This window comes from Mirounga leonina, unplaced genomic scaffold (genome assembly GCF_011800145.1).
Source record: "Mirounga leonina isolate KUSES-001 unplaced genomic scaffold, KU_Mleo_1.0 Mir_168, whole genome shotgun sequence".
Taxonomy (NCBI): Eukaryota; Metazoa; Chordata; class Mammalia; order Carnivora; family Phocidae; genus Mirounga; species Mirounga leonina.
The window spans coordinates 51,051,485-51,067,947 of record NW_023270426.1 but is presented as its reverse complement, the minus strand read 5'-3'; the positions used below and the strand labels follow the sequence as shown (position 1 = coordinate 51,067,947).

The window sequence follows — 16,463 nt, the reverse complement described above, 5'->3', positions numbered from 1 at the left end:
TATTTGAGAGAGAGAGAGTGCACACTTGCTAGCAGGGGGAGGGGCAGAGGGAGACAAGCCGACTGGGGTGCCTGCCACTGGGCTTGATCCCAGGACCCTGAGATCATGACCTGAGCAGAACTCAAGATGCTTAACTGACTGAGCCACCCAGGCGCCTCTATTATTTATTTATTTTTGAAAAAAATTTTTTAAATGTTTAATTCCAGTTAGTTAAGATACAGTGTTATATTGATTTCACCTGTACAATATAATGATTCAACAATTCCATATATCACTCGGCACTCATTGCATGACAAGTGCACTCTTTAATCCCCATCACCTATTTAACCCAACCTCCACCCCCCTACCCTCTAGTAACCATCAGTTTGTTCTCTATAGTTCAGAGTCTGTTTCTTGGTTTCTCTCTCTCTCTTATTTTTCCCCCTTTGCTCATTTGTTTTTTTCTTAAATTCCCCATAAGATTGAAATCATATGGTATTTGTCTTTCTCTGACTGACTTATTTCACCTAGCATAATACTCTCTAGCTCCATCCATGTCACTGCATAAGGCAGGATTTCATTCTTTTTTATGGCTGAGTAATAGTCTATTGTATATATATGTATGTATATATGATATACACACATGTATATATGTATACATATACTCATACCACTTCTTCTTTATCCATTCATCTATTGATGGACAGCTGGGCTGCTTCTATAATTTGGCTATTGTAAATAATGCTGCTATAAACATAGGGCTGAGGGTGCATGTATCCCCTGAATTAGTGTTTTTGTATCCTTCGGGTAAATACCCAGTAGTGTGATTGCTGGATCATAGGGTAGTTATATTTTTAACTTTTTGAGGAACCTCCACACTGTTTTCCAGACTGGCTGTGCCAGTTTTCGTTCCCACCAAGAGTGCGCGAGCATTCCCCTTTCTCCACATCCTTGCCAACACCTGTGTTTCTTGTGTTGTTGATTTTAGCCATTTTGACAGGTGTGAGATGATATCTCGTTGTAGTTTTAGTTTGTATTTCCCTGATGGTAAGTGATGAGCATCTTTTCATGTCTTCCTTGGAGAAATGTCTATTCATGTCTTCTGCCAAGTTTTTAATTGGATTATTTGTTTTTTGGATGTTGAATTTCTGAAGATTTTAACCCCATGAGTTTGCTCACCTGTGGTAAAACACAGCTAAAAATTCAGACTCGTTCAGAAAGCACTTGCTGACTTCTCTCATTACCTGCGTGGGGGTGCTTCCTGTGTCCTTGTGTCTAGTCCTGATTACTGTCCTGAAGCAGTTTCCAGACCAGACATTCTCACTGGGATGCCCAGGTGCTTCGAACCCTATAAGTTAATACAAACTCCTGATCTATTCTTCTAGTTCAACTGTTTGTCCTCTGCCAACCCTACTTCCCCACCAAACAACACCTCCCCCCCCTTCACTTTTTTATCATCCATACAGTCCTACCAACTATGACCTCTACCTACAGAATTTCTGGTGTCCCTGCCAGTGGTTTACCTTCTTCATCCATTACCTGGACTATTAAACCAGTGGCTTTTCAACTTACCCTCCTGCCTGAAACTGGTCACCTTTCTAGTCTGTCCTCCACATTGTAGCTTAAATTGTTGTTTCTCCTGCCTATAGGATGGGGGCCAGACTTATTAGCATAGAGTACCCCTGGCCTCTTGCGGCAAGACCCTCAATTCTTTTGAGCTTTATCCTGTGCCAAGGAATGCTTTTTTTAGTTATGTCTCATGCAATATTTAGGATAAGTATGTCCCAAATATTGTATGGGGCATTGTTAGAAGGTAGGAGAGGAACAGTAAAATATCCCCCAAACTAAGAAGGCAATTTTGAAACTGGAAAATGAAGCAAGTGACTCCATGCAATTTACAGAGTTTTATTCAGGGAACCTTATTGACGGTGGGGGTGAGGCAGGAATGGGGGGTGGATCTGGCAGAGGATGATCCACAGCAGCTGCACAGTTGTCCTCTGCAAAGTCCAGACCTTAGTCCAGATTTTATGGAGTGAGGGGACATGCAGAAGGGTACTATAGTGAGATCAGAAGCTTCACATGCACCTAATAGACAGCTAACCTTTAATTAGGTCTTGTGGCACCACCTGTGGTATATCTAACAGATTCACAGGAGGCCAAAACAAGCCTTTCCCCCAACCCCTATGCTCGGCTTGGCAGACGTTTCTAAGGTATGTATGTTAATCTTCAAGGGACCCCAAGAGGGGTCATGGAGTGAACACAAACTAAATGGAGGGCCAAAGATGGAGTCATTACTGTCAGCACTCCTGCAGACATACTTATACTAAAGAATAAGTCATTGTTTAATCAAAACTTAATTTATCTGGCAATCCTGCATGTCTGCTACTTTGTTTTGTAGCCTGTTCAGAAATACAGTAGTGTCTCTCTCTATGCATTTACATCTTGATCGGATCTAAAAAAAAAAAAAAAAAAAATTGCAGTTGCAGAAACTTTGTGACTACAAAATATTTGACATTTCTTTATGAAATCTTTCATATCCATCTGTTCACAAATAAGGAGCTATATTTAATTGGGTCTCAGCAACAATGCATTTTTGCCTGAGACACTAATTTGAAAAAATACGTTGTTTTGGAAAAACATGTTTCAGATTAGGGTGTAGTAATGACTGTGGAACTTTTCTGAGTGGAGGGAATCCTCAGTCAGGAAAATGAATTCCAGTTAAATTTAGTCTTCTTTTTGCTTATGGAAATAATGAATAATAAATGGCTTCAGTTACTATTGTTTCTTTTCTTTTTTTTTTTTAAAGATTTTATTTATTTATTTGACAGAGAGAGAGAGAGCGAGAGCAGGAACACAAGCAGGGGGAGTGGGAGAGGGAGAAGCAGGCTTCCTGTGGAGCAGGGAGCCCGATGTGGGGCTCGATCCCAGGACCCCGGGACCATGACCTGAGCCGAAGGCAGACGCTTAACGACTGAGCCACCCAGGTGCCCCTACTATTGTTTCTTTAAGATCTTTTCTGAGGATAAAACTAAATTGTCATGGTTCAGTTTTACTTCCAGCTTTGTGTCATTTTTTTCCTCTGCAATATTTTTTGTCTTGTGAATAACAGTTACAATGTGATTTTCAACTTATTTTTTGTTCTGAAGAATGTTCACCTTTGATGTTGATAAGAAGCAAAGTTTTTTTTTTTTTTTTAACCACTGGCTAGATCTTTATTTTCCAACATTATTAGTAGTAGACATATCCTGCTTGTTCTCATTATGTAAGATTTTAGTTATTCTGATAATATGCATAGGTTTTACATTGAAACCTTCTAGTTGAACTAGAATAAACCATTGTCAACCTTTATCAGAAGATTAAGGCTCAAAGAGTGCCAGTGAATTAAAAAAAAAGCCCAATTAATATCCAGTTCACAGAGAAAAATACAGATAGCCATAAATTTAACAGAAGATGTGAACCTTACTTGTAACGAAGAAGGTGGACATTGAAACAAGATAGTGTTTTTTATTGTTGGGAAGGAAAATTTTTCTTTACCCTTCAAAAAACTTCTGGCTGGCCTAAAATTTAAATTGACATGAGACAGATTAATCTGGGAAAGTCAAACTTAATTTCATACGTTTGTGGAATCCACATAATTTCATAAGCATGAGATTCCAAAGATGGGCAAAATGAGGTATATATGTCATCCTGAACTAAGGAGAAGGGGGGAAGGGGCCTGAGACCTCAATGAGAAGAAAAGCAATTTCCAGGAAGATGAAGAGGCATAAATGTTTGGTAAACATGTTTGCTGGGCCATACAGAAGCAAGGGACAGAGAGAGGAATTTTTACAAACAGACCTTGCTCAATTCTTCTTGTCTACCACACTGAGTATGCTGTACTTCTCTATGGTGTAGCTCTCTTCCTGGAGCAGGTCTCCTATTAAATTCTCCTTCCCCCCCCCTCAAATCTAAATTTTTTTAGGCAATTAGCAGGGAAGGTCAAAGTTTTTTTGAGTCTTCTGGAACATGATTGTTTTCAGATCAAAATAATTCACATACCAAAGTGCCATATCTTGGGGCCATTTGTTTTGAAACTTTACATTATCTTTAAATTGGATGTTCAGGTTGGGAATGTGAGCAGTCTCAGATATTACTGATGAGGTATAAATTGGTGCAGTCTTTGAAAGCGTGGTTTGACTTTACCTCTTGAAACTTTAAAATTTGATTCCATTTCTAGGTCAGCAGTCCTATCCCATATAAATAATGGCACGTGTACAATGAAGCATGCATAACAGTGTTTATTGAGTCAGTGTGTGTAATAGCAAGAAAACACAAGTAACAGAAAACAAAAACATCCTCCCCAACATGTTCACTGTGGGAATGCTTATCTATTCTTACTATAAAATATTAAATAGTGGTTAAAAAGTGGATCGGAGGGGCACCTGGGTGGCTCAGTCACTAAGCGTCTGCCTTCGGCTCAGGTCATGTCCCAGGGTCCTGGGATCGAGCCCCGCATCGGGCTCCCTACTCGACGGGAAGCCTGCTTCTCCCTCTCTCACTCGCCCTGCTTGTGTTCCCTCTCTTGCTGTGTCTCTCTCTGTCAAATAAATAAATTAAATCCTTAAAAAAAAAAAAAGCGGATCGGAATTTTATGTATAATTAATAGGGAAAGATCTCCACGGCTTATTTTAATTGGGAAAACGCATATTGTAGAACAATACGTATACTCTTTTATTTAACTAAGTTGTTTGTTTATATACTGTATATATGGCACCATAGGTATGTATATGTGGGTACATTATGAGAATTAGGGATGGGGACACACTTGTAAACTAATAAAAATACCCACCAAATTGTTAACTCTTGAGGAGAGGAGTGATATTTTGGGGTGGGAGTGAAAGAAGTCTTTCACTTTTTATTCTATATATGCATTTCAAGAAAAATATATCCACGTTTTACAAGTATAATTTTTAAAAATTCTGATGCTAGATTTCAGAATTCATTTAGGCTAAGTAAAGGTGAAGTGGTATGCTATAGCACTGTATCTTTAAAAATGATTCAGGGACGCCTGAGTGGCTCAGTTGTTAAGCGTCTGCCTTAGGCTCAGGTCATGATCCCAGGGTCCTGGGATCAAGTCCCGCATTGGTCTCCCTGCTGAGCAGGGAGCCTGCTTCTCCCTCTGCCTGCCACTCCTCCTGCTTGTGCTCTCTCTCTCTCTGACAAATAAATAAATAAAAATTATTCAGAAAAAATTAAGAAAAAGTCTTTGGAAGAGGGACTTTTTTCTCAGTCTGCATTTCTCTGTGCACAAGGTGCATTTCCATGTTGGATTTTGACTTGTAGGCTGAAGAAACACTTCATGATAGCCCCTCTTTTTTTTTTTTTTTAAAGATTTTATTTATTTATTTGACGGAGAGAGACATAGCAAGAGAGGGAACACAAGCCGGGGGAGTGGGAGAGGGAGAAGCAGGCTTCCCGTGGAGCAGGGAGCCAGATGTGGGGCTCGATCCCAGGACCCTGGGATCATGACCTGAGTCGAAGGCAGACACTTAACGACTGAGCCATCCATGTGCCCCCATGATAGCCCCTCTTTACCAGGCTTTATTTTATTTTATTTTATTTTGTAGAATTCTATTTTTGAAGTAATCTCTATACCCAGCATGGGGCTCAAACCTACCACCCCAAGATCAAGAGTCACATGCTCTTCCGACTGAGCCAGCCAGGCGCCCCTCTCTTTACCAAGTTTTGACGGATGACTTTTCTCTCTTTTTCCTCAGATTCCTTTTTACGAAGATATTTGTAAAGGCATTAAAGCTGGTGACACCTGTGAGAAGCTGGTGGGGTATTCGGCGGTGTATAGAGTCTGTTTTGGAATGGCCTGTTTCTTCTTCGTCTTCTGCCTCCTGACCTTGAATATCAACAGCAGCAAAGGCTGTAGAGCCCATATTCACAATGGGTAAGTCTTTGGTCTTCGGGGGTGGGGGTGGGGAGTTTGCCCTTCCTGATACTTAGAACACTGTTCCTCCATCTCTTGTACTCATCAGACTAACTGCTCTTCCCCTAGTTGAGATTGTTGACTCTGACTTTAGGGAAGGTGGGACTTGTCACCCCTCGGTGACACTAAGAACTAGAATCCTATTTGTAACACTTACTACCACAATGAGAGCTGCAGCGGAGACAAGAGTTTTTATTTCTCGTGCTAAGACCTGTCCCTACATCATTCCCCCCTCCTCCCAATAAAGTGGTGTTTTGCACAGAGGCCACACTGAGTTGGTCTAATTATGGGAAAAGGCAGTCTCCAGTCACTTAATTACTCCCTCTCAATTTGGAAGGAACAGTACCAACAGCAGAAACACGGGCTGATGTGCTTACCTTCTAAGAGCTCTTTTGTCCTTCCATGAATATCATCTAAATACATTTCCTCTTTTTTTTTTATTTTTTTTCCTTCCAGCTTTTGGTTCTTTAAACTTCTGCTGCTGGGGGCCATGTGCTCAGGAGCTTTCTTCATTCCAGATCAGGAGACCTTTCTGAATGGTACAAATGGGGTATTGGGGTACCTATTTATTTTGTTCTTACCCGTTTTGTAAAATTGTTGCAAACTGTAGTCCAGGGTGCCTTTGATATTTTGAATTAGTGATTTTCTTGTGGTTTAATAAAAAATTCCCTCCTTACCTGCCCACACTTCATCCACCGTCTCCTCTCCCTGTCCCCTCCTCTCCCCCCTCCCCGCCCTTCTCGATCTCTCCCCTATTCCCTCTGTTTCTGGCTGGGTGTTACCTTGCAGCCTGGAGAATTCAAATGGTAATTTTAAGGCTATTGGCCTGAAGGGAAGATGGGGCACTTAAAATTTGTTTGAAAACCAGTTTAGCATGTCAGCGTGACCCCATCAGCCATGTTTGAATAGGCCCAGGGAGGCCTTGTTCTTTCCCAGCACTGCCCAGGAAATCCGCCTCCACCTGAAACCAACACGGGGCTTCTGAGCAGCTTCAAATCTGCTTGCAGCTGAGCTGAGACCGGAGAGGCTTATCTTACTTATCTAAACTTACCTTACGTGAGACTGTATACCATTGAATTATTTTCTTTTTCACCAAATTTACCAAAATTAATTTAATTTGAAGCCTTTAATCATACCGGAAACAGGGGCCTTTTTTCAAAAGAGCCAGGGAGGGAAAAAAGGCCTGAATTTCAGTGGCTCAAAACATAGTTTTAACCCAAATGAATTCATTTTTCTAGTTCAGGTAGTAAAAACATTCACGCTGTGTCAGCCCATAAGGAGTGGCCCACGGTCCCTCAAATGGTCACTAGGGTCCGGCTAATATTTAGGGTCATACTAGTTGGTTTTTTTTTTTAAGATTTTATTTATTTGACAGGGAGAGAGAGCACAAGCAGGGAGCGGCAGACAGAGGGAGAAGCAGACTCCCCACTGAGCAGGGAGCCCAACATGGGTCTCGATCCCAGGACCCTGAGATTGTGACCTGAGCCGAAGGCAGACACTTAACCAACTGAGCCACCCAGGCGCCCCTACGGTCATACTAGTTTTATGTAGTCCTTAAGGGAGTTATATCTAAGTCTTGGTTTTTCCCAAAATTTTGTTAACTAGCTTTCTGTTCCCCACAGATGTACTTTTATGTATGAAAATGGCAGACTTAGGGGGCACCTGGGTGTCTCAGTCATTAAGCGTCTGCCTTCAGTTCGGGTCATGATCCCAGGGTCCTGGGATCGAGCCCCGCATCGGGCTCCCTGCTCGACGGGAAGCCTGCTTCTCCCTCTCCCACTCCCCCTGCTGGTGTTCCCTCTCTCACTGTGTCTCTCTCTGTCAAATAAATAAAATCTTAAAAAAAAAAAAAAAGAAAATGGTAGATTTAGGATGGGAAGGGGCCTAGCAGTCCTCTAGTGCATCTTAGTCATTTTTATAGACAAGCTGTAACCCAGAGGAGTGACATGGCTCTTTCAAGGTTAGAGCTTCCTTGTCGCAGAGAAGTGGATCTGAGTCGCTTGGCCCCCAATCTGAACCTTATTTCCCTACTAGCCTCTGGTGGCTCCCTAGACAATACAGTTTGAATCCTTTTCCCTCTTAGTATGTGTTTTTACTTTTAAATTGTGGGTCATTGTTGATTCTGTGAATGGCTGCATCTGTTAGGCTGCCTGGCAGGTACAGTGTGTAGCTTAAGCTCAGGTGCTCCCGAGCCACACTCCTTGTGCTCACATCCCAGCTATGTCCTTTACTGGCTATGGGACTTTGTCCCATTTACATAGATTCTCAATTTTTCTTATCTGTAAAGTGGGCATAATGGTGGCACCCATCTTATGTGATTGCCTGGAAATTGAATGTGTTGCAGATACACTAAGAATGCAGTAAAGATGAACTATAGTCATTATTCTCCTTTGAGCTCAACACTGGAACAATCATCTCATCTCCTTTCGGATTATCTTCTTTTGCAGCCTGGCGCTATGTGGGAGCCGTCGGAGGCTTCATCTTTATAGGCATCCAACTCATCCTGCTCGTGGAGTTTGCACATAAATGGAACAAGAACTGGTATGTGCATTTTGGGAAAGTTTCCAAGGGAACTCACCCGTTGCTCAGAGAAACTGCCCACAGGATGGGGTTGATAGAGGCTCGACTCTGAGTTGCACTGGCCGGGATCAGCAGCCTGCTCACACCTCAGACAGCTTGCCGGCACTTTCCCTGCACTCCTGCTCTTTGAACCTTTTCATTCACTCCTCTCCCGTGCTGTTTTTCTCTCCTTTCTTACTTTGCTTATAAAATATGAATGAAGGGGCGCCTGGGTAGCTCAGTCGGTTAAGCAGCTGACTTTGGCTTAGGTCATGATCTCGGTCCTGGGATGGAGTGCATGAGCATCAGGTTCCCTGCTTGGCAGGGAGTCTGCTTCTCCTTCTGCCCCTGCCCTGTGTGCAGCTACCCCCCTTGTGCTCTCTCTCAAATAAATAAATGAAATCTTTTAAAAATATATGAATGAAAATACCTATTGTACCTAGTAAGACTTTTGTTATTTTGTAGATTTTATACGTATCATGTTATTTTATACTGTTTTGGAAAAAAATCAGAAATAATGTATGAATTTGAAATTTATTTTTTATCTTGGACAAAACAAAATATATGGTCCAAATTCTTTGAAAGTACTTTTTTTTTTTAAAGATTTTTAAAATTTGTTTGACAGAGAGAGCGCACAAGCAGGGGGAGCGGCAGAGGGAGAGGGAGAAGCAGGCTCCCTGTTGGGAGGACCCCTGAAAATGCTTCTCATTCTTTTCATTCTGATTACATTTCTCAGCTTGGTAGTAGTAGTTTCATTTGGGTTTTGGTTTTGTTTCTTTAGAGAGCAAATCAAGAGGTGTGTGAGTGAAAGGCTAGTGTTACCATTTTATAATTTGGAAAATATTGGAGTAAGTACCCAAATACTTAGAGTCAGTTTTTAAAATGTTTACAGCACATTGAATAGTCACATAGGTAGCACTACAGAAATTTATTTTGTCTAATAAAAAATCATCCTAAGTCTTCCTAAAATTTTCACATGTATACTTCAAAACGGGGAATTTTTAAAATAATAACATCTTCAGTACTGAGTGCCTGATTTGCCCATTAAGTAGTATGTTCTCTCGAGAATACTTGTACATCTTCAGCTCTGATTTGATTGTTTTGATTGATTCTGAAGCCATTTTCCGGTACTAATTATTGATGCCAAGCTGTAACAGGCATTTTGGAAGAGTTTGGCTGCTATAAAAACGTTCCAGAAACCACTCAATAAGAATGGCTTAAGAGCTTTGCAACAAATGATGGTATTGTTGTCTCAGCGTTGAGGCTAATACCCCAACAAAATCCCTTTTGTCAACATACTCATAGTTGATTTGTCTGCCTAAAATTAGGATTAAGCTAGGAAGCTCACTAATAATGTACTTTCAGGTAAATTAACTTATTAGTTTTTGGGGGGCATCTTTTTTAACTAAGACTGTTGCTTACAAGGTTAGTCTAGAAAATATAATACATCGCTCCTAATGGAACAACCAAAGTGCTTTTTCTTCCCTTTTCTTCTCTGTTTTCTGTTTTTTTGGGTTTTTTTTTAGGATTTTCTTTATTTGTCAGAGAGAGCACAAGTAGACAGAGCGGCAGGCAGAGGGCGAGGGAGAAGCAGGCTCCCCCCTGAGCAAGGAGCCCAACGTGCGACTCAATTCCAGGACTCTGGGATCAAGACCTGAGCCAAAGGCAGACGCTTAACTGACTGAGCCACCCAAGCATCCCTGTTTTCTCTTTTCAGTAAACATCTTCAGAAGGAAAAGATCCCGATGGTAGTAGGATGGAGGCCCTGGGCCCAGAAACCAGGAGGCTCCGGGTGTTCGTGTCCCTGCTTCTCTAGTTCAGTTTTCTTTTACGCATATTACTTGGCCTCTCTGACCTCACTTTTCACACCTGCAAAATAATATAGTTGCATTAGATGTTTAATGTGTTTTTTTCTTTCTACCTCGAATTTTGTGATTTGAAGTGACAACTCTTAAAAATGAAATAGCAAAAAGTAGAAGGTACATTCCGGTGTTTCTCACAAAGACCCATCTTCTGAATGTGCTAGATTTGTAATTTCTATTGTGGTTGGGTTCTCCTGAGTCCTGAGCCCAAGTGCAGCTGACTCTCCCAACCTGGTGCCCGCTTACTTTGTTGGTGCTCTGCCCATTTTCTGGTTCTTTTCTCATTTCCTTCCAAGTGCTTCTTTCCATTTAGCATTTATTCACATTTTGGAGGAGTATTAAGTGTGTGCCCAGACAGTGTGGTGATAGGCACTGAGAGTATAAAGAAAACTAAGTCATGGTACTTAGGTGGGACGTCTGCAAGAGCAAGCTGTCACCGAGGAGGAAGCCACGAATCTGGAGCCACGGGAATGGCAGCCATTTTGCTACTATTGCTGCACAAAGTTACGTTTTAACTGTTGACAGTCCTCGCAGCAGTATTCATTAAGCACATACTATCTGCCAGGCACTCAACGGCAGGAGAAGAGCAGTGAACACAGTGATGTCCTGCTCTGTGGAGCTTACCTTCTCCTTTTGGGGAGGGCAGGGAGCATGGGTAGATCATCGGTTTATGACCAAGCAAATAAGTGACAGGCTCGATGGGGAAAAGACTGGAGGAAAAGAAAGCAGGGTGTGGGCTTTGGGGAGAGCAGGGCAGGGAAAAGCTTCACGATCTGGTGTGAGGGAGTTAACCGCGACCAGAAGGAAGGGAGAGAGATGGAGGCAGGACTCTGCTTGTTGAGGGGCAAATGGGCATCCTCTGTGCCACACCCCAGTGCTGAGGGGTGGGCACCAGAGGAGAGATAGGAGATGGCATTGGGTCAGATCATGGCGGGCTTCTGGGGCTGTTGTGTGAGATGGAAGGGCATCACTGGGGTTTGAAACAAAAAGAACATGATAGGATGTATATTTTAATTACAGAAAAGATTAGAGGGGGAAAGAGTTGCAAGTAAGGAGACCCATGGGAGATAATCCAGGTGAAAGATGACTGTAGCTTGAATGATGATAGCAGCAGTTAGGTTCTGGTATATTCCAGAGTTGGAACTCGTAGATTTCGCTGATGGTGATGAGGACATGGTGGGGGAGGAGGGAGCCAGGAGAGAAAAATTGCAGTCAGGAGCTGTTTTCTTTTTGTAAAAAATTCCTCTTCTCAGGGCACCTGGGTGGCTCAGTTGGTTAAGCGTCTGACTCGTGGTTTTGGCTCTGGTCATGATCTCAGGGTCGTGGGATCAAACCCCACCTTGGGCTCTGCGCCCAGGGCAGACTCCGCTTGTCCCTCTCCCTCTGCTCCTCCCCCTGCTTGCGTGTGTTCTCTCTCTCTTTCTCAAATAAATAAATAAAATCTTAAAAAAAGAGAGAGAAAGAAAGTCCTTCATATGCTAACAAGAGCCCAAAAGACCAGTGGAGAAACAGTCGCACCCCACCCACACTGGCCAGCCGTGTTCACCTTTTTCTACGCGATGCGTTCTGGTTCTCTGTCATTGATTACCATTTGGCTTTCAGATTTTTTTTTTTTTTCATTTCTTGAGTCTCATTTTCTGTCATTTCCTTTGTGTGCCTTTTATGTTAGACTAATTCTGTGGTCATTGAGTGCCTGGCTTGGTTTCAGGAATATGATGGTCATTATCATTTCTGTCTTTCCTCCTGTTTGTCTCTGGCTGCAATAACTTTTTCATAATTAAAACATTTTAGCTGAGTTGCCTGAATACTTTCCAGTTTTGTGAAAACATTAAGCAAGTTGCTTTCTCTGTGAAGTTTTGTTAGAATGTGGTTACAGTGGGGCCGTTTAATCATAAGGCAGATGAGAATGATTCACTCCGTGCTCCCTCTTGTTCTGTCCTCTTTGTTTAGTGGTTTTGAACATTCTATTTTGTTGTTGTTCTGAATAATTTCTGTAGGTTGTTAAACCACCACTTATTTCTCCCATCCCTTTATTAATAAGTATATAAACTGGAAAACAAATTAATCTCTTTAAGTTTCTTATTATAATCCTGTTATGGTTTTTACTCACTGCCCAGGTGATTTTATTCTCTTTACACTCTCCCTCCATCCCACGTGGCATTGTTCTGGAGAAGCAGTACCACGGTCGATGCCCCTTTGCCGTGGAGGGCTGCAGGGGCTGAGGTCCGCCAGTGTTTCTCTGAGTGAAGGTCGCTTGCTGCTTCTCTCCCCAAAGAGAAGCTGTGGCAGCACCTCTAGTAGGATGCGGTGCCATGTCCGGGCTCTGTGTTGAGCGGGAAAGCGTGAAGAGAACCCCATCCAAGAGCCACTTTTTTGTTTGTTTGTTTTGTTTTGTTTTTTTTAAAGATTTTTTAATTTATTTATTTGACAGAGAGAGAGAGAGCGAGAGCAGGAACACAAGCAGGGGGAGTGGGAGAGGGAGAGGCAGGCTCCCCGCAGAGCAGGGAGCCCGATGTGGGACTCGATCCCAAGGACCCTGGGATCATGACCCGAGCCGAAGGCAGACGCTTAACGACTGAGCCACCCAGGCGCCCAAGAGCCACTTTGTTTTTAAGACTTGCCAAAGCTGGGCGCCTGGGTGGCTCAGTTGGTTAAGCGACTGCCTTCGGCTCAGGTCATGATCCTGGAGTTCCTGGATCGAGTCCCGCATCGGGCTCCCTGCTCGGCAGGGAGTCTGCTTCTCCCTCTGACCCTCCCCCTCTCATGCTCTCTCTCTCTCTCTCTCATTCTCTCTCTCAAATAAATAAATAAAATCTTTAAAAAAAAAAAAAAAGACTTGCCAAAGCTGACCCCAGGGAGATTCCTATTCAGAATGGGGAGGGTAGAGTCAAGTCTGTGGATGTGCATTTTAGTTGATGAATACACATAAAAACAGAATGTTTTAGTGTTTAGAAAACATCCTGAGCCTGAACCAGAACAGTTTTGCATATTTTACCTGTACCTTCTGGCTTTGCTGGAGCATGACTGTGGCAAAAGGGTAGGTCTCTGGACAACTGGGTTTCTAATGGCCTGGGGCCTGAGAGCCCCGCCAGTGCCTGAGGGGTGGTAAATGTGGTCAGAGAATGGGGGCTTCGTTGACTTGTCTTCTCTCCTCTCCCTCTTACCCACTTGTGGAGAAACAGGACTGCAGGCACAGCCACCAACAAGCTGTGGTACGCCGCTCTGGCCCTCGTGACCCTCATCATGTACTCCATTGCCGCCGGAGGCCTGATTCTGATGGCGGTGTTTTATACACAGAAGGACGGCTGCCTGGAAAACAAAATTCTCCTGGGGCTGAACGGGGGCCTTTGTCTGCTCATTTCAGTGGTAGCCATCTCGCCCTGCGTCCAAAATCGTAAGCACGTTTTTTCCCCCTTCCTCCTTATTTATGTTTTGTTGTGTGTTAGTTTGAGCAAAACCTCATGTTTTTAGTTGTGTTTTTAAATTATGGTCTTTCCTTAATTTACCATGGATGGGTCGGCCATAGGAAGGGTGGGACTGCAGTCTCCTCTTCATATCCCACACTTGGGTCGAATGTGATCATTGGCACGCCTCAGATCAAGAAAGATCTGAACGTAGTGAAGTCAATAAATAGGAAGACAGATGTTACCATTATTATTTTTTAAATATTTTATTTATTTATTGGAGAGAGAGACAGGGATAGCGACAGAGAGTACAACACAAGCAGGTTAGAGAGGGAGAAGCAGGCTCCCCGCTGAGCAGGGAGCCCGACGTGGGGCTTGATCCCAGGACCCGGGGATCATGATCTGAGCTAAAGGTAGACACTTAACCGACTGAGCCACCCCGGCACCCCAGATGTTACCATTATTAAATAATGTACTACAAGGAGCCTTTAAGTGGAAGATGCCTTGAGTGTATATTAATAACTATAATCCCTATGTAAAACTGGAATGAGAAGGCTCCAGAAGGAGCTCTTTCTGGGCTCATCTTTCACCCAAGGCCTCTGGGTCAGAAATCGGGAGCCATGTGGCCTAGGAGTCAGGAAGCAGGAAATCCAGTCTGGCTGAGCCAGTAGCTGGCCCCACGAGCTAACCTTCCTCAGACCTCAGTCCTTTCTCAGCAAAGCCAACAGAAATCTGTAAACCTTCCTGGCCCAAGGTTGTTTCAAAGGCAAATAGAAGAGGGGTGCCTCGCTGGCTCAGTCAGTAGAGCATGTGACTCTTGATCTTGGTCATGAATTCGAGCCTCACGTTGGGCATAGAGATTACTTAAAAACAAACAAAAACCCACAGAGGCAAAAAGGAAGGGATAATGGGATTTGAAAGTACTTTAGAAAGTCCAGGTCTGGTTTATCTTTTATAAACAACTTCTGATGTCTTAAGCCAGAATACCATCTTTGGCTATATATAGAAAGAAGTAGTCAGGGGCGCCTGGGTGGCTCAGTCGTTAAGTGTCTGCCTTTGGCTCAGGTCATGATCTCAGGGTCCTGGGATCGAGCCCCGCATTGGGCTCCCTGCCCTGCTGGAAGCGGGCTTCTCCCTCTCCCACTCCCCCTGCTTGTGTTCCCTCTCTCGCTGTGTCTCTCTCTGTCAAATAAATAAAATCTTTAAAAATAAAAAAATAGAAAGAAGTAATCATAGTCTAATATTCTTGAAGGTATCTTACTCTACAGGTGATGAAATGCAAATGATGTCCAGGTTTCTAATAGGAAAAGGGAAAGGTGGCCAATAATTTATAGTCCCTTAAATCATTTCTAAAATGGTGATTTAAAAAGTGAACTAGTCTTAGGGTGCCTGGCTGGCTCCATCCCGATTGGAAGAGCGTGTGACTCTCGATCTGTGGAGTCATGAGTTCAAGTCTCACGTTGGGTATAGAGATTACTAAATTAAATAAATAAACTTCAAAAAAAAGTGAACTAGTATTAAATAATTTAAAGATTTTCTGGTACTGAAAATTTCAAGTATATTATTGAAATTGAGAGTCCTAATCTCCTAGTCCCTTTTACTGATCAGTTAAGAATTTCCTAAAACACACTAGTGTTCAGATTAAACTACCATTTGGGTTAAATCCTACTTTTTAAAATAGTTATAATATGTTGGGGTGCCTGGGTGGCTCAGTCGTTAAGAGTCTGCCTTCGGCTCAGGTCATGATCCCAGGGTCCTGGGATCGAGCCCTGTATGGGGCTCCCTGCTCAGCGGGAAGCCTGCTTTTCCCTCTCCCACTTCCCCTGCTTGTGTTCCCTCTCTCGCTGTGTCTCTCTTTGTCAAATAAATAAATAAAGTCTTTAAAAAATAATAAAATAGTTATAATATTTTGAAATATTTGGTTTAATGCCATTAGTTGCTAAAGTGAGTCTTATTCCCATGCCAAAGAGCAGCATTATAAAAGACTATTTCTGTATCTTTATTGGTTAGTACAATTTATTTTATTTTTATTTATTTATTTAATTTTTTAAAAGATTTTATTTATTTGAGAGAGAGAGGGCTGAGCACGAGTGCGGGGCAGAGGGAGAGGGAAAAGCAGACTCCCCCTGAGCAGTGAGCCCAATGTGGGGCTTGATACCAGGACCCTGAGATCATGACCTGGGCCAAAGGCAGATGCTTAACTGACTGAGCCACCCAGGCTCCCCTGGTCAGTACAATTTAATAATTAAAACTTGAAACAAATTTAATCAGAGGGAAGACTGGATGAACTAAATCCTTTCATGTAGGCAGGTGGTTGAAAATTCCACCAAAAAATGATAAATCCTTTTTGTCATATCCTGGTTACTCTGAATGATTGAAACAGTTTAATTTAAATATTATAACATATTAAAGCTCTTCCCTCAATGAATGCTGAGCCCCAGTGCCTTCCTCTTTACCTGAACTGGTATTCCCAAAGGTGTTGTTTTTTGGTTTGTTTGTTTGTTTTTGTCTATTGACAGGTCGAGCTTTTTTCCACTGTCATGGACTTTAAGTGTCTGATGGCTTTGTAGAATCTGGAATCCATGCTCTATGAAATCTGTCTCCCATTCACTTCACTAAGCTATGTGGTCTCACAAATAATGATGGTGAATTTTCTTCTGAGGTCTTAATATTTAAGAGCTCGTG

At 42.6% G+C, this 16,463-nt stretch overlaps 1 protein-coding gene across 2 annotated transcripts in view; it reads left to right on the top strand.

Annotated features, from left to right (window-relative positions):
- Nucleotides 1-16,463, top strand: part of SERINC5 (serine incorporator 5) — a 102,428-nt gene that overhangs the window by 64,760 nt on the left and 21,205 nt on the right. For both annotated transcript variants that reach the window (XM_035014741.1, XM_035014742.1), the window contains 4 exons: nucleotides 5,736-5,914; nucleotides 6,410-6,492; nucleotides 8,401-8,494; nucleotides 13,557-13,768. In XM_035014741.1, the coding sequence (XP_034870632.1) occupies nucleotides 5,736-5,914; nucleotides 6,410-6,492; nucleotides 8,401-8,494; nucleotides 13,557-13,768 (568 nt within the window). The remainder of the gene's footprint in view (nucleotides 1-5,735; nucleotides 5,915-6,409; nucleotides 6,493-8,400; nucleotides 8,495-13,556; nucleotides 13,769-16,463) is intronic.